The sequence below is a fragment of the Notolepis coatsorum genome (genome assembly GCF_963971535.1).
Source record: "Notolepis coatsorum genome assembly, chromosome: 15".
NCBI classification, from domain to species: domain Eukaryota; kingdom Metazoa; phylum Chordata; class Actinopteri; order Aulopiformes; family Paralepididae; genus Notolepis; species Notolepis coatsorum.
Window position 1 is genome coordinate 27112895 of NC_140179.1, and position 24040 is coordinate 27136934.

The following is a 24040-nucleotide window of genomic DNA, read 5'->3' on the forward strand; positions in this document are numbered from 1 at the left end:
GTGCCCTGGCTGTACTGTGGCAGCCTGCTCCTGCCCTGGCTGTACTGTGGCAGCCTGCTCCTCCTTTGCCCTGGCTGTACTGTGGCAGCCTGCTCCTCCTGTGCCCTGGCTGTACTGTGGCAGCCTGCTCCTCTCCCAGATGAAACGCCACTGCAGCTGCAACTCAGACAGAGACCACTGAAAGATCCCCTCCAGATGTATTTTAAACTCATAAAGAACCCCTTTTCACCAAATAAACGAATGAAAATGGCTCAGCAGCATCTCTACACATTTACATTTAGTCATTTAGCTGACGCTTTTATCCAAAGAGATTTACAAGTTCTGTACGACAAGTCATCAGGAAGGGCACAACTCTTATCAGCTGAGTAACAATGTTCATCAAAGTGTTGAGTGTTAGTGTAGGTTAGTTTATTAGGACAAGTGCATGACAGTAAGGTTAGTTAGGGTTAGATTTTCTATTTTGTTTTTATTTCAGATAATGGTAGAAGATGTGAGTCTTTAGTCGACGGCAAAAGATTGGATTGGTTTCGGCTGTCCTAACTGGGTGGGTAGTTCATTCCACCATTGTGGGGCAAGGACTGAGAAAAGGCAGGTTCTCCTTGATGACCCTCCCGGAGCCCGTCTGAGACGGCCAGAAGATGCAGAGCGTATGAATGAGGACGTAGGACTACCTACCTATGGACATTAGGGAGGCTAGATCTCTATATATAAAAAAAAAAAAAAAAATCTACTTTTTCTCCATTTTCTATTTTTCTCCCATCCCAATTTCGTATTATCCAATTCTACCCTCCCCTGTCTCGAACGTTGCTAGACTATGCCTTCCACTGGCCGGCTGCAATGTGGACCAAGCCTTGCATCACGTGTCCCCTCCGGTACACGAGGAGGCAGCTGTCGCATCTTTTCACCTGTACAGCGCGATCTCTGTGGCGAGGAGTAACGCGTGGGAGGCTCACGCTGCCCCCGTTGCTTCCTGATTCTGCTGTACAGGCGCACCAACCGACCTGTAGGAGTCGCTGTCCACAACGTCCGATCCCCACCCACCGGCTTTCCCACCCTCTAATACTGCCAATTGTATTAGTATGAACGTCCAGCCAAGCCGGAAGCAACGCCGAGAGCTGGGCTCGAAGCCAGCATCTTCTGCGTTAGTGGCGAGCGCCTTGCCCACTGCGCCACCTCTATATATTTTCAAAAGTAAGCTAAAAACATACCTCTTCACCATAGCCTTTTAATACTCTGCTGCTTGGGCTCATTGCATCCAGACTGTACTATTGACGAGATGAGAAGACAATTTTATTGCACTGCACTATTTTGATCCGTCTATTCTATGATCATATAGATCTTATTGTATTGCACTGCTATTCTGTCTTATTTTTATACTCATTCCATGTCTGCACATTGCTTTTATTACTCTATGCTCATTTTATGCCTGTCTATTTTGTGTCTACATCACTGCTCTGAAGCACTTTGGGCTGCAATTCTTAAAGGTGCTAATATAAATGATGTTTATTATATTATTATTATTATTAATATACAAATTGGCAACAAAAACCCATTGAGGTTTTTTTTACCAGGAATTCCAAGTCGGCACCTTATATTCTTTTCAAGACATGGCGATACCTACTCAGCTTTCTGTGTATACTGAAGGTGTCAAGTTACCACATTATTGGACCGTGATAGGTTCAACTTATTAGTGACGTCACACATGCAACTCAGATTTCAGGGAAGTACAGAGAAGCTCTCCCTCTCCGGGGGAAGAATGTGAAAAATGCGCTCTGGAGACGAGTTCTGCACAAATAATAATAATCTGTAAGTCAAGGTCATGCCTCCAAGAGGAGTTAACCATTAAAAAACATGTTTATTTAATAAACAGTAACATGGATCACATTATTAAATAGTCAAACCCATGACTTTCAACCGATTTTCTTTTATTCTTCAGTTTATGGCAGCGTCACATAGTATGTCTGGCTAACAAGTTGTGGCCTATTGTCTCCACCTAGTGGACATCACCTAGAATAATCTAAAGGTGGCCAGAGGTCTCCTCCAAGTCATTTAGAAGTAAATGTAAATCAGTCGGTGTAACAGAGATGTGCTCAGGATAACAATGAAAAAGCAGGAAATACTGGGAGAGAAGCTGGAAATCGGGAATCTCCATTAGGAACGGGTTAGGAGCTCTGCGACCGCCGGACAACTGAAATCATAACAGACCCCGAAAAGATCCCATTGGCTCCCATTTCAGAAAACCTAAATTAAATACGTACAGTACAACAAACACATTCCTCCAGCTCTCTGTGTCCCAACGCAGCAGGAATATACAGTATGACCCCTGACCTGACCTCTAGGTTTCACTAGGGATGTTCAATATTGGCTTTTTTACCGATATACCGATATTGTCCAACTCTTAATTTCCGATACCGATATCAACCGATACCGATATATGCAGGGTTTCCCCCCCAAAAAACGGAATAATTTCAGGTAATTAACATTACACATCTATTGTTGTGGAATTAACACAACATTATGCATACTTTTGACAATAAATAAAATAAGATTTTGTTCTTACTTGCTTGCCTGAGTAAATAAAGGTTAAATAAATGTTAAAAAAAAGAAAGAAAAAATTATAATTTGAAAACAGATATAGATATTTTCCGATATTACATTTTAATGCCAATATCGGCCCGATAATATCGGTAGGCCGATAATATTGGACATCCCTAGGTTTCACCCTTCATGACCTCTCGGAGGCAGACGGTGGCGTAGCAGGAGGTGTCCAGGTCGAAGCTCAAGAGGAGGTGGAGCTTGTCCTCCCCCCGCCTTGCTGCCGTCTCCTTGTTTTGTCGGACATTCACCTCCTTCTCCCCTCTATTGCAGACTCCTCCTCCTCCTCCTCCTCTCTCTCCACATCCCTCCTCAGTCGTTAGCCGCTGCACCTCCCGTTCCTCATCCCCTCCGTTGCCCTCTCTCACTCCCTCATCATCTTCCCCTCCCTCCCTACTAGCCATCGGGCCCTGCAGCCGGTAGGTGAGGTTACGCGGGAAGGCCAGCAGAGGGCGATAGCAGCCAGGCAGGTTGAGCTTGAGGGAGCTGACTCTGAAGCGGCAGGGGGCTGCCAGTCCGTCCCGGGCCAGCCTCTCCTGGTACCAGGCCCCCATGGGGTTCTCTGGGTACTTGACGGTGTTGCCCGGCATGGGCAGCAGCACCTGCAGCAGAGGACGAGAGCTTTAGGGTCCACGTTTCATGCCTCTTCCCCCCCGGGTCATAGCGAGGTGTAGTCTGACTTCACTGGTGGTTGTTCCACCCGTATAGGGATTTAACATTGGGAAAATGGATTATCGGCTATTGTAACAATTCTGCCGCATGGAAATGGAAACGCTTTCCATTTTTGCACAAAATGAGTTCCCTTAAACATAATTGTTTAAGCATTTTTGGTAGAAATAAAATTTGACATTTTTTTTATGATTAATTTGCAAATATTTTCATGTTGAGCTTAGTAGATTGTGGATGAATAAGCACAGAAAGGTACACCATGCAAATGTTAATGCTTTATTTGTTTTAAACGAGACAATTTAGAAATGGACAATAGGGAAATACATTGCGTTGGACAGAGGGTGGAACACGAAAAACGGCAATGACGTAACCACTACACCTCCCTATAGTACTCTGAAAGAGACTCGTTCTCTGGATGACATCGATGTGCCTCCTGTATCTTTCCTCTGGTATTTGTGACTATAAAGTATTACATGAGCCATTACAATTATAATGCATACTGTAATTAATCAATATGCATTCATGTAATGTCAGTCCAACTATGAACAAAAACAATAACTCCATCTATAGTTTCCAATATAGGCTTTAAAAGGGAATACCATCCATTTTAAGAATTCAGTTAGTATTTGTTCTCAATACAATTGGAATGAATATTTTTTTATGAGGGAAACTGAGACAGCTAAGTACCAGACTCTCTCTCTCTCTCTCTCTCTCTCTCTCTCTCTCTCTCTCTCTCTCTCTCTCTCTCTCTCTCTCTCTCTCTCTCTCTCTCTCTCTCTCTCTCTCTCTCTCTCTCTCTCTCTCTCTCTCTCTCTCTCTCTCTCTCTCTCTCTCTCTCTCTCTCTCTCTCACTCACTCACTCACTCACTCACTCACTCACTCACTCACTCACTCACTCACTCACTCACTCACTCACTCACTCACTCACTCACTCTCTCAAAGAACATGTGTGAATTCTTAAGAGTGGGTTGCATGTCCCTTTAAAACTGAAATCTGTAAGACATCTCGCAGCGCCTCTCCACCCTGGACCATGTTGTGTGTTGTTGAAGCAGACCAGGCCCCAGTGTGTTATCTTTCACATACCTCTCTCAGAGTGTAGACGCCCTCCCTCTCCTCCAGCCCGGTCACCGCATGGATCTGGGGGAGCAGAGAGGGGCCAAAGGTAGCATCTCAGTAGCGTCTTTACAATGTTTACTCTGCACTTGGAAGGCGTGTAATCTGATCGTAGCGCCACACAGCAATGCACACGAAGAGGGGAGATGAAAAGACCTCACTTAATAAAAGTACTGGCGCCGTTTTGACATCTCGTTGCCGGAGATCATCCCCATCTTTAACCCATGTTGTGTTCGTAGGTGTATATAGTGTGTGATTTCATATATCTCAGCCTGTGTTACTAAACGCCATTCACACTGCCACTGATGTTGAAAAGGGGTGGAAGAATACTCCACTTGAAAGTTGATAGGCATAGTGATGACCTAAGAGCAAAACCGCCTATCTGCACTAATACCTGGTTGGTATTGTTAACACATAATATAGTAATATAGTCCAAAAACAGTGTATTGTATTGGGTATCCTAAAAAAAATTCATTCTGCAAGAAGAAAAGTATGAAGCACATTCTCAGGGGCTCATACAGAACAAAGCATTTCACTGTGAAGTACATGTACGTTTATATGTGACAAATAAAAACAAACTTGAAACTTGAAAGCAACAAGTTTTTTTTATTTTAATTTTTTTTTAGATCAGAGGTTTTGCTCTTCGGCCATCGATAGGTAGTTCACCCTTGTGAAAACCACAGTACCTTTTACATCTGTCTGACTCTTAATTACTAAACACTGCACGGACTCTGGTGCAGTGTGCTATATATATATATATATATATATATATATATATATATATATATATATATATATATACACAGGGGTGCGTTGCTCATGGGACGGGGTTGCACGCCGTGCAACCGGCTCTGTGAGCAGAAGCACGCCCGTGCACACAGGAATGCGCTGCACTCGACTGATGCGCCAACTCGCTAAGTACCCATCTGGCTACTTTGCATAACAATAGCGCCGGTCGCCAGGTGTGTTCAAATACGTTCTCAGATACATTCACACAAAACTTGTGAATGAAATGTGTTACATTCCATTCGTAGAGGCAATTAGGCATGTCTTTAGTCTGTGCTTATGCAAGGGAACATTTATGCGCATGCGCGGGAGCGCGCGCACGCGGCGTCATTAAAACACTGTGCAACCAGCTTTGAAATCAGCAACGCAACACTGTATATATATATATATATATATATATACACACATATATATCATGTATACTACTATTATTATTAGTATTATTATTGATTGAATTCTGCCATTCCACTATTATTTATTACTATGTTTTACTCTATTATTATCTATTCTGCCAAATGTCAAACGCAAGTAAATCTCTCCTTACCTGTGGCAGGTTAGGCTCTCCGGCGCCCCCCTCTGGTGAGTCTCTGTGTACCCACACCAGGTCACCCTGCCTGGCACTGTGCCCGAGAGTCAACAGTCTGTGTGCTACGGCCTCGTTCCACACTCTGAAAAAAACACAAAGCACACATGCTGGTTTATCTGGTTGTAGAACTACAGTATCTACAAAGATTGTTGAGTTGTTTAACTTTCAACGATTAAGACTTATCGTTAATGGGATATAGGCGTATGGTACAAAATAGGGATTGGTTTTTGAATATTCAAAATACAGTTTGTGCGAATATTGTTTTGCCTCAACAAATAAAATGTTCCTTGTTTATCGGCAACTACACTGTGTTGAGAGGGGACCCTATTAACTGTTACACCGCTGAACGGCATGCTGGGTACAGCTCGCTAGCTAACCGAGTAGGGTCCAGCTGCAGCGCCGGAGAATCCTCTCAAGGGGCAAGCCTGTGGCAGCCACAGAGAGCGCGCTGATTGGCGGAAAGTACGGACGTTTCTCGAAGTACTCGGAGGTGCATGCCATCTAAGAATGAAGTGAGCGTGTGTTATTGGAATGATTGATTGATTGATTGATTGAACATTTGATTAATGTCCGCCTTGTTTCGAACTGGTTATGCTTAGGCCCTTTTTCAAAGTCGGTTATGCTTGGAGTTTATCTTTAGAGTAGGGCGATAGACGACCAGCCCTGATTCCAAACTCTAAGCATAACCGACTTCGAAAGAGGGCGACTTCGAGGGCCTAAGCATAACCAGTTCGAAACAAGGCGGATATTAATACAGGCTTGCCCAGTGAGAGGATTCTCCGGCTCTGCAGCTGGACCCTATTGAGCTAGCCAGGTAGCGTCTATTCGAATACCAACCGGTTCATGCTTCCGCGTTCGCGTTTTGCTAATCTGATTGGCGACTGCCATTTCTGGTGCGATCTGATTGGCCACGGACGTTTCTGGTCATGTGACATGTGCGCCCAATCTCGTGACGCGCCCATTTCCGCCTCGACCAGCAGCAAACTACCTAACGCCTAGTTTATCACTGGTTAAGCTTAGGCGACTCTTTCGAAGTTGGTTATGGTTAGAGTATGGAATCAGGGCTGGCGTTCTATCGCCCTGCTCTAAGACAAACTCTAACCTTAACCAACTTCTAAAGAGTGCCTAAGCTTAACCGGCGAAAGAACTTGCCGTCACACGATTGGTGCGACCAGAAACATCAGTGGCCAATCAGAGCGCAAAACGCGAACGCGGAAGCATGAACCGGTTGGTATTCGAATAGACGCAGCCAGGTAGCATAACAGTCTGTTGACAGCTAGAAGAACAAAAAAGAAAGAACATTTTCGATTATTAGAAAGTATTCGAATAGTTCCCAGTGACTATGTAAGGGATAAGGTCATTGTCGCAAAATAATTTACCGACACAGTGTTCTAAACGCAGTGGTCAATTATTTTGCAACAATGACCGAGTATAGCTATACATTATCCCGCTTATTACATGGCTAACTTACTAACAATATACCTAATTAATTTTACACCATCGACAAGACGAGATCAAATGCAGACGCAGTTGTTCTGTGGCTCCTCTGTCATCGGCAGGTGTGGACGTGATTGAACCTGATGTAGTGCAGCTGTGCGAGATAAAGCTGGGAACGAGGTTATAGCTTTCGTGACTCCGATCAAAATGCTTGATTGTGATTGGTCAATAGCGCTCTGTTGCCCCTAACAGCGGTCATTATTGCCCGTTGCCCATGACAGCGGTCAGTTATCGAGAAATAATTGACCGCTGCTAGGGGTAACAGAGCGCTATTGACCAATCACAATCAAGCATTTTGGCGAATGTTAAAACGCCATGTAATAATAATGAATAGTAATTTTGTAGTAGTACAAAAGTGGACGTGCGCAATTTAAAGCTCCGCTGTGTCATTTTAGGAGGGGGAACAAATGTATCAATCATTTGAAAAACGGACATCACGTGTCATTTCAACAATACGAATCCGACGGATTCAAGGAAGAAACTAGAAGGAAGAAACTAAATCTAAATATGAATTATTTATTTTCCAGCACGTCTTCCTTCCCTTGTATTAAACCCACTGTTCTTGGTGGGTGTAGCGACACACACCACATTTTAAATTATTAATGATTATTAATGATTTCCTTCCCTGCCTGGCTAACCCCCACGCCCACGAGTAAAAGGCTCTCACAGACTGGGCGGTACATTAGGTAGGCAGCGTTCCTGGCTCCAACAAGCACAGCTAATTGATTCTGAACAGCTTGTTTAAGGCTCGCTGATCTGAAGACTTCAAAGCCTGGAACAAACAGCGAGGAGTATCCGTGTCACTTCCCCTCAGCGTCTACGTGCGTCACATTTCAGACCGAAGCCAGATGAGGCCGGCCCCTGCTTTCCATAAGGCCTCTTTAAAATCACTCTCATGTCGACATTAATCAAAACAAAATGCTTTTGAGGCAGATTAGAGATCTTTTTGTAAATGTATACACAGTATAAACAAAGGAGGTGTGATCTAAGTTCCATATACCACGGCCAAGCATGAACTATTATAATATATAATAGAATATAAAAAATGTATATACAATTGAATATTTTCTTAGCTTTTACATTACTAACATATAGCACCAGCTCCTAAAAAATGCGATCTAAAAAATGGAAAGGGTGCACTAGGGGTTGGTGTTTCCAATTATAAAAATCATAACCATACATTTTTCTTCCTGTGCCCATACATGTTTAAATTGAGGCCTTCTCCACCACACGCCTACCCGCTGCCTCAGGTCCGCAGATGCTAACCTCCTCCAACCCATCAGGACTAAGCTCCGGACCTGGGGGGCAACAGGGCCTTCGCTGCAGCTGCCCCCACCCTCTGGAACGCCCTGCCCCACCATATCCGTCATGCAGACACCCTATCATCATTTTAAAAAGCCCTCAAAACCCACCTTTTTACCATTGCCTTCAAGCCTTGAACTCCTTCCTCTCTCACCTTTTATATAATCTTTATTTTAAATTTTTATTAATTACTTTTTTATTATAAAACTGTATTGTTTATTTTGTTATTTAAAGTGTCTTTGAGCATTCGGAAAAGCGCTATACAAATTTGATGTATATTATTATTACCTGCTGCAGTAGGCGTGGGGGTAGAACACTGTGTTACCTGCTGCAGTAGGCGTGGGGGTAGAAGACCCTCATGCCGTGAGGCAGGCTGAGCCAGGCGCGGGTGCAGCCGTCGGCGCCCGTCCCGTAGCGGTGCAGCGCCCGCAGCATCAGCCTCTCGCGGGCCTTGAACACGGGCATCAGCGCCAGGCTCTCCTTGGCGTTGTCTGGGCAGAGGAGCAGAACTAAGATGGACCATATAGGAAAGGATTGTGTTTGTCTTCACTTTATTTACTTTTGTATTTCTGCCAGATTGGTTCATTTAAATCCTTGCGTGTGTGTGTTTTCGTGTTCAATGTTAAACTATTGTACTTAAATAAATAACATATTTGGAACATACCCACGGTTCCCACAGACATTGCAAAATTAAATTCAAGGACTTTCAAGTACTTTCCCAAGCACAATTTTTCATTTGAAAAGGGCATTTAAAAGGATACAATTCACTTTTAAATGCAGTTTTTTTTATAGAAGAAATACAGGTGCAGCTCAATAAATTAGAATATCGTGGAAAAGTTTATATATTTCGCTGTATTGATGCAGTAATTTGTGCAAAAGGAGCCCCAACCAAGTACTGAGTGAACATACATGAACATACTTTTCAGAAGGCCGACATTTCTATATACAAAAGAAATCAATTTTCTTATTTTTTTTTGGTGATACAGAAGTTTGGGCTTTCATGAGCTGTAAGACATAATCATCAAAATTAAAACAAATAAAGGCTTGAAATATTTCACTTTGTGTGTAATGAATCTATAATCTACAAGAGTTTCCCTTTTTGAATTGAATTACTGAAATAAAAAAACTTTTCCATGATATTCTAATTTATCGAGCTGCACCTGTATATATTTATGGCTTAAAACCAATTTCCGACAATTAGTTACACTTTAAATAAAAAAAAATATATATATATATTTCTTGATTCAGAACAATTTTATCGTGGATGAACACAATTATGATTTGAATTTCAAGGACTTTTTAAGCACATTGTTAAAAGAAAATGGGCTGTTTTCAAGGAATTCCAGGCCTTGACTTCTCCCCCCCAAATAAATCAAGCACTTTAAGCACTTCAAGGACCTTGTGCGAACCCTGCATACCGTTGTGGTTGCTATTGTATTGAAATTATGCTCTTAAATTGCCGGAAATTACAGCAAATGGCTTTCTTTATTAGACATTGTTTTGACTCCTGGATCCCTCCGGACCAAACCTCCGGACCACCCCCCCGGACCAGCCCATCCGGACCACCCCTCCGGACCAAACCTCTGGACCACCCCCCCGGACCAGCCCCTCCAGACCACCCCTCCGGAACACCCCTCCGGACCCCTAGATGCCACTCAGTACCATCTTGTTTGAGGATCCTGGGGAAAGCCCTGCTGTCAATAATGCAAACAGTGAACGATGTGCCCAGTCCTCACCAGTCTGAAGGAAGTGTCTCTTGGCCAGACTCTGAGGATCATCACCTTCCTCTGGAGTGAAGAACAGACGGACAGCACTCACCTGACACACACACACACACAAAATGAACAAATACATCAACATCATCTACACATCATAATGCACATTCCAATAGTTCCCCTAAAACGTTTGCAACATTGGAAGTCTTGAGCCATTCCAACTGTGGGAGCCTGTCTCTCACTCTCCCAGACCTCAGTATGAGTTCCTGCTGCAGGAACTAACATTCTTAATAGTTTTTGTTTCGCATTAAAGGGACAGTTCTGATTTGTGGAACCATAGTCCTATTGTAATAGGAAATGGGGCTGGGGGTCCAAAAAGTAGAACTATCCCTTTAAATAAGGCTAGATCAGTGGTCACCAACCCGCCGATCGCGATCGACTGGTCGATCTTTGAGACTTTCCCTGTAGATCTTTCCCTGAAAAAAATAAAAAATAAAAAATTGGGATCTTTCCCTGAGAGTCCACATTACAGTTCTACTTTTGTTTTGATGTGAAAAGTGATGCTGCACTTAGCACTGACTGAGAAAGTACACATACAGTTCTACTTTTGTTTTGATGTGAAAATTATGCTGCACTTAGCACTGACTGCACTTAGCACTGACTGAGAAAGTACACATTACAGTTCTACTTTATAAAATGCTAATTGTAAATATGTTTGTCAATGTTAATAATATGAGAAAGTCCACATTACAGTTCTACTTTTGTTTTGATGTGAAAAGTGATGCTGCATAAGATGACTGCACTTACTGAGAATGTACATATTACAGTTCTACTTTGACGTTTTAATGTTGGACCAAAGCATTGCATGTAATGAGAATACAGGCAAATACAAGTCATTTAGTTTAAAGTACAATCTTGGCTGTCTTTTTCTCTCAACGCTTCAATAGGTAGATCTTGCCTTCACCAAAAAAAAAAAAAAGTGATCTTGAGCTTAAAAAGGTTGGTGACCACTGGGCTAGATGATACATTTGCATTGTCTTTACGTTTTGTAAGCAGTGGTAGTTTCCTGCAGTGAGTAAACATGGCTACAGCATGAATATAGGGGGGAAATATTGTACGTGACACATTCTGTGGGTGTCAAGTGTCAGTCGAGTGTGAATAGAACCTACCATGTCTTCTTTGAGTAAAGCCAGTCCCACGCTGTCAGAGTACACGCTCTGCCCCGTCCCAAATCTCTGAGGTCCGTAGTAGTTAACAAAGCCTCTGGCCTGCAAGGAGCAACAAACAGCTTCTAAACACATTCTAATACCTTCTTTTAAATACCTTCTAACTTGATGGCTATGTGTCTACAGACACGTACAGTAGGGTGGAATGTCAAGCTACCTCATTTGGAAGTGTTTCCCTAAGTCAAAAAAGCTACAGAGGGACTCGTGGATATTGTTTGGCATTTATAGTAGCCAATAGTGCTGAATGTGCATCACGGTCGACCCATTAGCTAGCAAGCTAATGTTAGCAACGTTACGCAACATTAGTAAGGTTAGCTAGCAAGCTAACATTGAACATTTGTTGAATTTAGTTAGAGAGGCAGAGTGTTAGCTCGGTTACAATGTGCTGAAAATGTCATTGGATGCAAAATTAGTATACGCCCCGTGTGCTGGATGACTTTTCAGGAAGTTTTCCAGGAAATGACAAACATCTATTTTGATTTCATGGGGCCTTAAGTATATTTTCTGACGGTATACTTTGTATATTTGTATTAGGGATGCCCCGATCACGTTTTTTGCCACCGATACCGATCACCGATCGTCTTGAGCCATATCGGCCGATACCGATCCGATATCGATCGTTTTTTTATTAAAAAAAATATAATAAAAAATTATTTTATATAAATTCTTTTATTTTTTTTTATAAAATATATATATTATATAATTAGACTTGTACTTGTAGTTGTATTATCTGCGAGACATCGCCACCACGCAACAAGTCAAAATGCTCGCTATCTGCAAACAGCTCCACTGTCTGTGTGTACTCGAGTAGCCTCCAGCTGCAGCCAGGATTCTCCGGCGCTGCAGCTGGACCCTATTGGTATAAATCACATTCAGCATGCCCTCAGCCCGAATACGCATCGAATCAATGTTATAAGACATTGATATCAGGAGCTATCTGTAGCTACTGCTAGCCGGCTAGATAACGTTAAGACAACGCCTCAGTGAACTATTTAGTTTAAAGCTAACGTGAGCTACGTGAGCTACCGAGTCAACGGAGGTAACTTATCATGCACTCGACTATTGCTGGAGCATTTGTTGATATCAGCAGCTATCAGTAGCTAGCCAGCTAGATAACGTTAGACAATGCCTCATGTAGTCACTGGGTCATTTAGTTTAAACAGTAACGTTAGCTCGGTAGGTAGCCAACGTTAGCTCATGTTGCATGCACTAGAGCAGACTGTTGCCGGAGGCAGCCTCTTGTTTACATGGGTGTGGGAGGGGCAGGAGGAGAAGGAGGAGCCGTACGCTGCAAGCAGCTCTGTGTGTCTGAGAGAGAGCAGTGAGATCTCCGCTAAGAATTGGATCATGTTTTTCGATCGGTTTTGACGATCGGCGAAAATAAAGCATTATCACCGATCTCATATTTATACTGAATATCGGCCGATACCGATCGCTGGCCGATCGATCGGGGCATCCCTAATTTGTATGTATTCAGAAAATATACTAAAGTTGTGTTAAATTGAAACCACTTAAGTTGTAATTAGTGTGTGCTTAGATATACTGAAATTATACTTTTGATGTATTTGAGACATTTTCACATTTAGAACGCACAATTATATCCATCCTTATATAACTCTTATATCCATCCATTTTCCATGTCTGTGAGGCAGGTCCATGACGTCAAGGACCTAAGGTCCTCTAGTTTGCTCTGAACAGGGTAAATCTGCATGCATCATTTAGCTATGATGCCCCTATAGCTCATGGAATGAACTCCAACAGTCTACTTAAAGCTTGAGATTCTCCCTTCTGTTGCAGAGTTTAAAACCTTGATCTCCAACCTTTGTCAATCAAGTTGTACGTGTTTTAATAGATTTGTTATCCATACTTTTGTCCCACCTTGTTGTCTTATTGTTATGATTTTATATGCCGTGTGCCCGTGTGATTTTATATGCTTTTCTTTGCTTAACTCTGTATGTACACTTGACTGAAACTGAGGGACACCTCAGTTGCCTTTAAATAAAGGTTTGAAGGCCAGAAGATCGTGTGCTGGTGGGCGGCCTCACGTCATCTACCTTGACATTCTCCACGGCTTGTGGTACCAGCGCCGCCAGGCGAGTGGGCGTGTCTCGGCCGGAGCGGTGTTCGGCAGCGGCGGCGGGACGCGGTCTCAGGTCGCGGACCACCAGATCAAAGTGGTTCCCCTGCAGACGTCCCAGCCTGAGGGGCTCGCTGACCGGACGGACCTGAGAGATGACCATCCCTCGCCTCTCCAGCTCTGCAGCCCTCTCTCTCAGCCTGACGACACACATGACATATCCACTGAATTAAGAGTGGTTTCAAAAGAAACGACAAGAACAGTTCAATAGCCCCAATCTTCATTTAGATTAGATTCAAATGTATTGTCATCATCATACAGCACAAGTACAACACAACACAAAGATATTTGGCATCCAAACAGAGCAGTGTAGTGCAATGTAGCAGTAAAGTGCAACAGCAATATGTGTACAATGTAGGCCTACAGGTGATTAAACTGGGTATATAATATATAAATGAGTACTACTGAGTTTAGTGCTAATCAGATGTATGTGCAGACGCCTCCAGATAATATATCGATACAGTGACGGCAAGTATCGATATCGTTTTATTATTATTCTTTTTTTAAATAAATGTTTTGCTTCACAATCCCATTATACTGCAATATAAACTATTGTAATGAGGTGAACAGACTGAACATTTAATCTTATTAGATAAAACAGATGGTGTATATATATTTTCTTATTGCAGATGGTAAGTTTTTCAAATTGCAGTCAGTCTGTGTTAAAGAGGCACTATGTGATTTTGTGTACATTGCTTCATGTACAATTGGCCAGTTTGTGATGCACACTAAAGAATCTGATGAACTTTCATGTAAATTCTGTGAATAAATACATAATTTTTGGATTTTGGCAAGGATTTTTGGGGCATTTTCTGCTTCTTCAGTTACACAGATATTGCCATATATTGTAGTTGAAATTTATTGTAATATATCGATTATCGCAGATATTATGTATCATCATCTTTTTAAATGTCTTTTTTTATCATTTCAGATATTGATTGAAGTGTGTTTTTAGTCGACCGCGAAAGATTGGTCATGTTTCGGCTGTCCTAACTGTGGTGGGAAGTTCGTTCCACCATTGTGGAGCAAGGACCGAGAATAGCCTGCTTCTCTTTGATGACCCTCCCGGAGCTCGGATCGGAGTGGGTCTGAGGCGGCCAGAGGATGTAGAGTGGAGGGGTCTTGAGGGTGTGACTGTGTAGTTACCTCCATTGACCGGAGGTAGGAGGGAGCCGTTCCCTTTGCTGCACGCATGGTATCGTATCGTGAGTTACTCGTATCAGCCCACCCCTAGTGGTATAGTTACCTTTGTGGCGAGACCTTCTTGATCACCATGGACTGGTAGGTAATGGCCCTCTTGTCCTTGATGCCGGCGTAGGTGAAGTCAGAGGGCAGGACGCCCAGCGCTGCGGCCATGTAGCTGATGGCCTCCAGCGTCTCCAGGTTGTTCTTACACAGGGTGAAGGCTGCATGGGGAGGGAACACATGGAATGGCACCCTGGGGATCAACGAGCCAACTGATCATCGTTACGGTCGGGGATGTTGGCACTCCTGCCATGTCTTCCCCTTCTTTATATAACTGAAAGTATATGTTTAGTATGTTAAGTGTGTTAAAAGTATATTAGCAAGGTTTTTAGCAAAAATGCATGTCTGTGATGTACTGAGCATACGACAGGATAAATTAGACTTTTTTGTTGTTGTTGCTGTTGTTAACCCTTTCACTACCACACTAAAAAGGGTTAACACTTTCACTACCACACTACAAAGGTTTAACCCTTTCACTACCACACTACATGTTACCCTTTCACTACCACACTACAGAAGGTTAACCCTTTCACTACCACACTACAGAAGGTTAACCTTTCACTACCACTACAGAAGGTTAACCTCTCACTACCACACTACAGAAGGTTAACCTCTCACTACCACACTACAGAAGGTTAACCTTTCACTACCACACTACAGAAGGTTAACCTCTCACTACCACACTACAGAAGGTTAACCTTTCACTACCACACTACAGAAGGTTAACCTTTCACTACCACAATACAATAATAATAATAATAATAATAATAATAATAATAATAATAATAATAATAATAATAATAATAATAATAATAATAATAATAATAATAATAATAGATCAAATTTCTATAGCGCCTTTCATAGAACCCAAGGTCGCTTCACAATCAAGACAAAAATTTGAAAAAAAGGGCTAGGGAAGTAGGGAAAAAAGGGGGATGAGGGCAAGTAAGGGATAATGGACCTAATCTAATCTAAACTAACTAATACACAACTAAACTAATACAGACGGTTACCTGTCTGTAGTGTGGCAGTGAAAGCGTTAACCCTTTGTCGGTGTAGTGTGTCTTTTTGGGGATTGCACTCTCACCGTGGAGGCATGCGAGAAACAAAAAAAAGATACCGTTGTAAATGGTTGAAGAGTTCCTTTAGATATTTTTTTTTTCTCCCCTTCCCGTACCCGTGTAGATCTCTTCCTCCTTCCTGTCGTCTGCGGTCCTCTTCTTGGGTCTTCCTCGCTCCCTCAGCCTCACAGAGATGGCTGCCGTCCCCTGATCGCTGAAGCTCTTTGTCTCCACCAGCTTACCGAACCTCCGGCTGAGGAAGTGGTGGACGGACGTCCTGTGTTCCTTCTTGTCGTCGTGTCTGAAGGTGTAGGACGACCCCGGCTCTTTGGCGTCTATGAACCTAAGGACAGAGGACATGTCATGCTCCAACCACAGACCCGAAGACTAGGGATGCACCGATCCGATATTGATATCGGATATCGGCCCCGATATCACTAAAATAGCTGGATGGGGTATCGGTAAAAAAAGAAAGATTATTTATTTTCTTTTTATTTTATAATAATATAATATAATATAATAAGAAGAAATAAAATAAGAAATAACAATTCAGTACATTTATATCTATGTGTTCATTTGTTACATTTTGTTTCACTAAGTTAGGAAAGTAATGTTTTAAGTCAAGCCTGATGTTGCCTTGCACAAAAGGATGATCCCCAGTCGCCTGATTACTTACCAACGGATTTCCAGTTCCGCGTTCACGTTCTGCGCTCTGATTGGCCACTGAGCGTACCACGGGTATTGCGCTACCTCCCCTGCAGGCTCTATACAACAAGAGGTGCAAATCCAGAGCCTGCAGGATAATGAAAGACCCCCACCACCCCAATAACAGCCTGTTCCAGCTGCTGAGGTCAGGCAGACGCCTGCGAACTCCAGCTACTAGGACGGAGAGGCTTAGGCTAAGCTTCTTCCCCCAGGCCATCAGAGCCTTGAACAATGAACATTGAGAGACACAGAAACTGAACTATCCACACACAAGCACATACACGACACGCACGCTGAGCACGCTCACACACTAGCAGCCACTTTAACACTCATGCCGCACACAGGCACACTTATGGCCAGAGGAAAGGCCACTTAAAGTAGTATAACATCAGGAACAGTGTATTGCACTACTAAAGCTACCTAGCATGTCCTATATGCTCTGTAAATACTAATGTACAGATACCGAGATGGCACACCATGTACCTGTTTATTGCACTGTTTTATTGTATTCTATTAATATGTTGTACCACTGTATTTTATTGGATTCTATTATATGTTGTACCACTGTATTGCACATCGTCGCGGGCAAGACCAGCCGCATTTCATTGTATACCTGTATGCCGTGACAATTAAAACTCTTGACTTGACTTGACTTGACTTGACTTGACGTTTCTGGTCGTGCCAATCGTGTGATGCCTGTTTCTTTCACCGGTTAAGCTTAGGCACTCTTTCGAAGTTGGTTAAGGTTAGAGTTTGTCTTAGAGCAGGGCGATAGAACACCAGCCCTGATTCCATACTCTAACCTTAACCAACTTCGAAAGAGTCCCCTAAGCTTAACCAGTGATAAACTAGGCATTAGGTAGTTTGCTGCTGTTCGAGGCGGAAACGGGCGCGTCACGCAATTGGGCGCACATGTCACATGACCAGAAACGTCAGTGGCCAATCAGATCGCACCAGAAACGTCAGTGGCCAATCAGATTGCAGAACGCGGAACTGGAAATCCGTTGGTAAATAACTAGACGCATCCCAGTCTCTTCCACACTGTGAGGCATACAGTTTATTAATTGAACGATGGGTATCGGATCGGTACTCGGTATCAGCCGATACCAAAAGCCCAGGTATCGGTATCGGGACTGAAAAAGTCGGATCGGTGCATCCGTACTGAAGACAGAAGACATGTCGTGCTCCAACCACAGACCTGAAGACATGTCATGCTCCAACCAGAGACCTGAAGACAGAAGACATGTCATGCTCCAACCACAGACCTGAAGACAGAAGACATGTCATGCTCCAACCACAGACCTGAAGACATAAGACATGTCATGCTCCAACCAGAGACCTGAAGACATAAGACATGTCACGTTCCAACCACAGACCTGAAGACATGTCATGCGCCAACCACAGACCTGAAGACATAAGACATGTCATGCTCCAACCACAGACCTGAAGACATAAGACATGTCATGCGCCAACCACAGACCTGAAGACAGAAGACATGTCATGTTCCAACCACAGACCTGAAGACAGAAGACATGTCATGCACCAACCACAGACCTGAAGACATAAGACATGTCATGCTCCAACCACAGACCTGAAGACAGAAGACATGTCATGTTCCAACCACAGACCTGAAGACATGTCATGCGCCAACCACAGACCTGAAGACATAAGACATGTCACGCTCCAACCACAGACCTGAAGACATAAGACATGTCATGCGCCAACCACAGACCTGAAGACATAAGACATGTCATGCTCCAACCACAGACCTGAAGACATAAGACATGTCATGCGCCAACCACAGACCTGAAGACATGTCATGCTCCAACCACAGACCTGAAGACATGTCATGCGCCAACCACAGACCTGAAGACATAAGACATGTCACGCTCCAACCACAGACCTGAAGACATAAGACATGTCATGCGCCAACCACAGACCTGAAGACATGTCATGCTCCAACCACAGACCTGAAGACATAAGACATGTCACGTTCCAACCACAGACCTGAAGACATAAGACATGTCACGCTCCAACCACAGACCTGAAGACATGAGACATGTCACGCTCCAACCACAGACCTGAAGACATGAGACATGTCACGCTCCAACCACAGACCTGAAGACATAAGACATGTCATGCTCCAACCACAGACCTGAAGACATAAGACATGTCACGCTCCAACCACAGACCTGAAGACATAAGACATGTCATGCTCCAACCACAGACCTGAAGACATAAGACATGTCACGCTCCAACCACAGACCTGAAGACATAAGACATGTCATGCTCCAACCACAGACCTGAAGACATAAGACATGTCACGCTCCAACGACAGACGTCCAAAGAAGACAGGTGCCACACTGTCTCTATGAAAACAATGTGTACATAATAGCCTAATAGCCTATATAGTGGTTAAAGCTGCAGTAGGCGACTTCAGAGAAATTAGCAAGAGTGAGTTTACCTGCCCAGCAGAAATAGAGCAGAAATGCATAGCAAAACAAAGGTTTTCCACAGACTCCCAGAGGCACCAGCAGCTTTAAAGTAATCATCTCCAAAATGTCCATATACTGTATGTCTATTAAATTTCATAAATATATTATTCTATTGTGCTTAACTTAGCTCACATGTCATTTTATTTTACTCCACCACTTTATTGTATTATCTGTCTGTTAATGTCTGTCCGCTAATGTTTGGACCAGTAACGTCAAAAGGAAATTCCTTGTATGTGAAAAGTATAGTTGGCAATAAAGACCTTTCAGATTCTGATTCTGATTAAATGTCTATTTTGCCACTCTTTATCGCCAACTGATATAACACAACAGTCGTTCTACCTACAGTACACTCAGTTCATGAATGTTTTTACTTTTTACATTTGCTGTTCTAAACAGTGGTGTCTGGTAGGACATTCCCGGGAAAAGAATCTGGCGTGTACAGGAAGTGATTTATTTTATGTCACCATCAGTAACTCTGGTTTGTTAGGAATTAATAGAAGACTAACTAAAGCATGCCTTTTCAAGATAGAAAGCAATTCAATACAGTGCAAAAATGCAACAACAATGCTCCCTTATTACCAATTAATGTCGCCAAAGCAAACATGAATATAATTGCTTGATACTATTTGCTAAATAAACTGCTTTATTTAGTAGAAAAGGTAAGCTTGAAGATAACCTTTTTGTACCTTAATTTATGCAAAAAGTATTAATCAATATCCTGATATTGGTGGGAAAAACAATCAGATATCTGCACCCACTTCAAAAAAACATATCTAATGTTAGTCTTCAACATGGAGACCTTCATCTGACGAAGGTCTCAATGGTCCAAACATTACATGTAGGGATGTCCCGATCCGATCACGTGATTTTCAGAAGATCGGGATAAAAAAAAAAAAAAAAAAAAGGATTATTATTTTTAATTAAAAATTAATTTAAATTCAACAAACATGACCATGTTCACGTCTTAAACTCATACTGAGGCCTTAGTTTTGGTTTTAAATTGCATATCATCATTCAATTATTTATTGTCACACAGAGCAGAAGAATTTTGCCAAAACAAACGTATTTCCTTTGATTTAATTATACATCAAATGATTTATGTCAAGGATGAGGGACATCCACTAGTTGCAGAACTTGCAGTCACCTGATTTTTACAGACGATGGCGCCATTGCTCTCATGAAGCAGCAGGTTGGAGGCGGAGTTTTTAGATTACTCCGGTTGCAATGCCTCGCTTGAATGAAGTTAACTTTTCACCTGGATAACGTCAACATTCAGGGTGAATGTAATGTGAGAAATTGGGATGGGAGTTTTTTTTTTTTTTTTATATATTTAATTATTATAATTTTTTTGATCGGATCGGGAAAGATCGGTATCGGTAGATACTCAAAATCACATGATCGGGATCGGATCGGGAGCAAAAAAAATTTATCGGGACATCCCTAATTACATGTTTAACTTGAACAGCAAATGAACAGCGTGGAGAGGGGGTGTGGCCTCCATCTACTGTGGTGTCTCCAAACCTGAAGAAATCCTCCGCTTCCTCCTCCGTGACCAGTCGGGAAAGCTCCTGGAAGTCCGGGTCCTCCGTCACCGTGATCTCGGCGCGGTCAGTGGTGGTCCTCAGGAGAGGGAAGTGGTGGTGTACGGCGCGGTGGACGTTGGCCCGCTGGTGTTTGTCAGGAAACACGCCCAGGGACAGCTCTCGCTGGCGGGTCGTCGCCTTGTCCCCGTCCCCGTCCCCTGCGGTGCCCGATATGTCTTTCAGCGTCATAACAAACCGCTCGAGCTCTTCGCAGACCAAGTGGTCTAAAATCAGGCTCAAGTCAAACGTCTCTGGACTTGGAACGACGATATCCCCGGCGTTCTTACAAGCTGCTGCGTCCACATCTGCATCCTGTATAGCGGTAACCGGGGGACACTTGTCCTGCTTGACAACACCTGTCTCACATTCTGTACCGGCCTCGCTTGTCTTTTCAGGCAACGGTCCGCAGGCGTCGGGGAGCTGAGGGGCATCAGATGACGGGACCTTTGGTTTAGTGACTGGCCGGCCGTCGATATCTATTTCTGTCACCACAAAGTCCTTGGTGGAGTTCTTGATGCTACCGTGGAATCCCTCATGGTCCGATATGAAGCACTCAGGGACGTTGGCGACGACGGCCAACTCCTCCCTCATCCTCATCTCACCTGTAACATCGGACGGGATGAGAAGATGTTGATTTATTACTCAAGGCTATAATGCAAACGGCCAAACGCCACACGCATTGGACTCAAAGAGTTGTAATAGATTGGACTATGTATTGTACAGTGGATTACTCATGCAGATATCCGGCATTTAAAAAATAATCTGCATCGGCCAATAACCGTGCCCATGGCCGATTAACAAAAATCGTAGTGTTCCCCTTGTGTCAATCCTGCAAGTGTCAATTGATTCCAATTATTTTTTATATATTTTTTTTGATGTAGATGAAAAATAGCAATCCCTAGTGCAATCCTTATCTACAATTGTTTGATTGAGCTGTAATTAACGCAAGGATTCAGTGTCCACTGATGACATCACTGGTGGCCATATTCAAACTCATTAACTCTCAAAGTAAATTAATGTGTGCAAAACAGTTTAGAGCCTTGTGATATGTGTGTGATTATGTGCAAAATAAATTGGCGTTGTTTCTCAGTGAATTGCCTCTTCATGATTTAGCCCTGATTGATGGCTCATAAGTAGGGGAGAGGGTGGAAAGTATTGAGATGCGTTGTTGGTTTTGGTCTTTTTGTAGGCTATGTTGACAATAAGGGGGGAAATGTATTACGCTGGCCTTTAAGCCTTTCACTACCACACTACCAAAAGTGTTAACCCTTTCACAACCACACTAAAGAAGGTTAACCCTTTTTATTGATTGATTGAAAACTTTATTAACAGATTGCAGAATGGGTACAGTACAGTACAGCTCAATACATACAATTGTTAAGGGGATGCAGACCAGTGAAAGACTTTCGTCTTGTTTACATCAGGGTCCCCCATTTTCAATTCATCATAACATATATGACATACATGACATACAGATAGACAGACAGTACTGCTACATCTATACATTTATGACATACCAGATTTGCAAATACAGTACCGTTTGTGATACGAAAAGAGTCCAGAAAAGAGAGTATATACATTTGACGTAGAAACTGTACATTGGAGGAGGTTGGGTAGGTGGGGGGGACTGTACATTGGAGGTGGTTGGGGGTGGGAGGTTGGGTAGGAGGGGGACACTGTACAACTGTACAAGCAAAACTGTACATTGGAATATTGACAAGACCATACTTGGTCATTTACTGTACATTGGAGGGGGTTGTGTTAGGACATTTACAGGGGCCAGTTTCGAATTGCAGTCAAGTTTCAAGTTCAAGTTTCTTTAATAGTTGTCATACAGAAGTACAGAATACTTTTATACAAAATGCTTCTTACGTCTTAAGTCTCCCCGTAGGTGTTTTTTGAGAGTGTTTTTGAAAGTGGGTAGTGATTCACATTCCTTTACAGCTTTGGGTAGGGCGTTCCACATTGATGTGGCATAATTGCGAAACGTGTTTAGTCCCTTGTTTGAGCCGAATCTGGGTTTAACATGATTTGTGGAGCTCCCTCTGGTGTTGTGATCGTGGTATTCACTGACCTTTGGGAAGTATTTTTACATGTACATGGGTACCTTGGTCGTGACTCGTGTAGTGTATCTTGTAGACCAGGCCCATTGCAAGTTGCTGTACTCTGTCGTCTACTCTTTCACTACCACACTACAGACGGTTAACCTTCTGTAGTGTGGTAGTGAAAGGTTAACCTTCTGTACTGTGGTAGTGAAAGGTTAACCGTCTGTACTGTGGTAGTGAAAGGTTTTCCTTCTGTACTGTGGTAGTGAAAGGGTTAACTGTAGGCAACTGTAAACTGATTGTGAAACAAACTTCAAGACACATTTACAGTTTATGTAGCGTTAGTCATATTCTCTGCACACCAGTCCCCCAATGCATGATCTATTTATGAGTTAGGTAGAAATTATAGTATTATTTGATACACATGTTTATCATTCTTCTAATGTCTCCTCTCCTATTTTGATACATTTGAATAACATCCTCTCCCCTCCTAGATGTTGCTCGTATCAACAGAACATGGTCTATCTGTCATACCTCTGCTGGTCGGATTGCTTTTGTAGGTGTGCGTTACATTACAGCCAGAGCAGGTCAAACGTAGCTACCTAAGTTATTTCTTATACTGTAATTTACTTTAGCTCGTATGCAGCCATAGAATCATAGCAATAAACACATGTAAACATTCCAATGCGGCGACAGTCAACGTACTTCCGCATCATGTGACACGACAGGCTATCTTCTTAAAGCGACAGTAGCAATATTCTCCCCATCAAATGATTCGTTATTTTATTTTAATTTAACCTTTGTTTAACCAGACAGGCCATTAAGAACAAATTTTTATTTACAATGACGGCCTGGTGAGAGGACAAAAGGGCATATCGAAGGGTAACAGGGAAAGGGGACAAAATAAAATAGAAAAGAGACAGACGATATGCATCACAGAGGTAAGGGAAATAATTCAAACACACATCAAACACACAACCAAATCAAATTACAAGGTATGTAATACATGAAGTTGAACAGTCAAATTACAGTTAAAATACTGTGTGTGTTTGTAAACAACTCTGCAATATAGTTGTTACAAAGGGTCAGATTAAACCGAATATATATATTTATTGCTTGAGATCCCATGTATACTATTTGTATATCGTTTGATATCCCTTGTATATTCTTTGTACATATACACAGAATATCCCTTTACCTGGTACAGGACAGACCATAATATTCGTTCTCCTATTGGAAGCGATCCCCTAGGCGCCACGGCCATACCCCCCAATGTCTAG

General features: G+C 42.7%; 1 protein-coding gene across 1 annotated transcript; it reads right to left on the reverse strand.

Annotated features, from left to right (window-relative positions):
* Nucleotides 1-1948: 1948 nt before the first annotated feature.
* Nucleotides 1949-23419, reverse strand: pus7l (pseudouridine synthase 7 like). The gene is made up of 11 exons (XM_084330361.1): nt 23295-23419; nt 20654-21317; nt 16049-16275; nt 14873-15032; nt 13544-13766; nt 11433-11531; nt 10285-10366; nt 8874-9039; nt 5708-5831; nt 4348-4401; nt 1949-3197 (listed from the first exon to the last, which is right to left on the reverse strand). The coding sequence occupies exons 2-11, from the start codon at nt 21310-21312 to the stop codon at nt 2712-2714; spliced, it is 2280 nt and encodes a 759-aa protein (XP_084186487.1). The 5' UTR covers nt 21313-21317; nt 23295-23419; the 3' UTR covers nt 1949-2711.
* Between the last annotated feature and the right edge of the window lie 621 nt (nt 23420-24040).

Excerpts from the sequence above, each read along its gene's own strand:
- pus7l (XM_084330361.1), bottom strand. The coding sequence starts at position 21,312 with ATGAGGATGAGGGAGGAGTTGGCCGTCGTCGCCAACGTCCCTGAGTGC. Across the intron at positions 10,367-11,432 it reads CTTTACTCAAAGAAGACATG|GTGAGTGCTGTCCGTCTGTT; the intron begins GTAGGTTCTATT and ends TGTGTGTGTCAG. Across the intron at positions 4,402-5,707 it reads GAGAGCCTAACCTGCCACAG|ATCCATGCGGTGACCGGGCT; the intron begins GTAAGGAGAGAT and ends CTGCTCCCCCAG.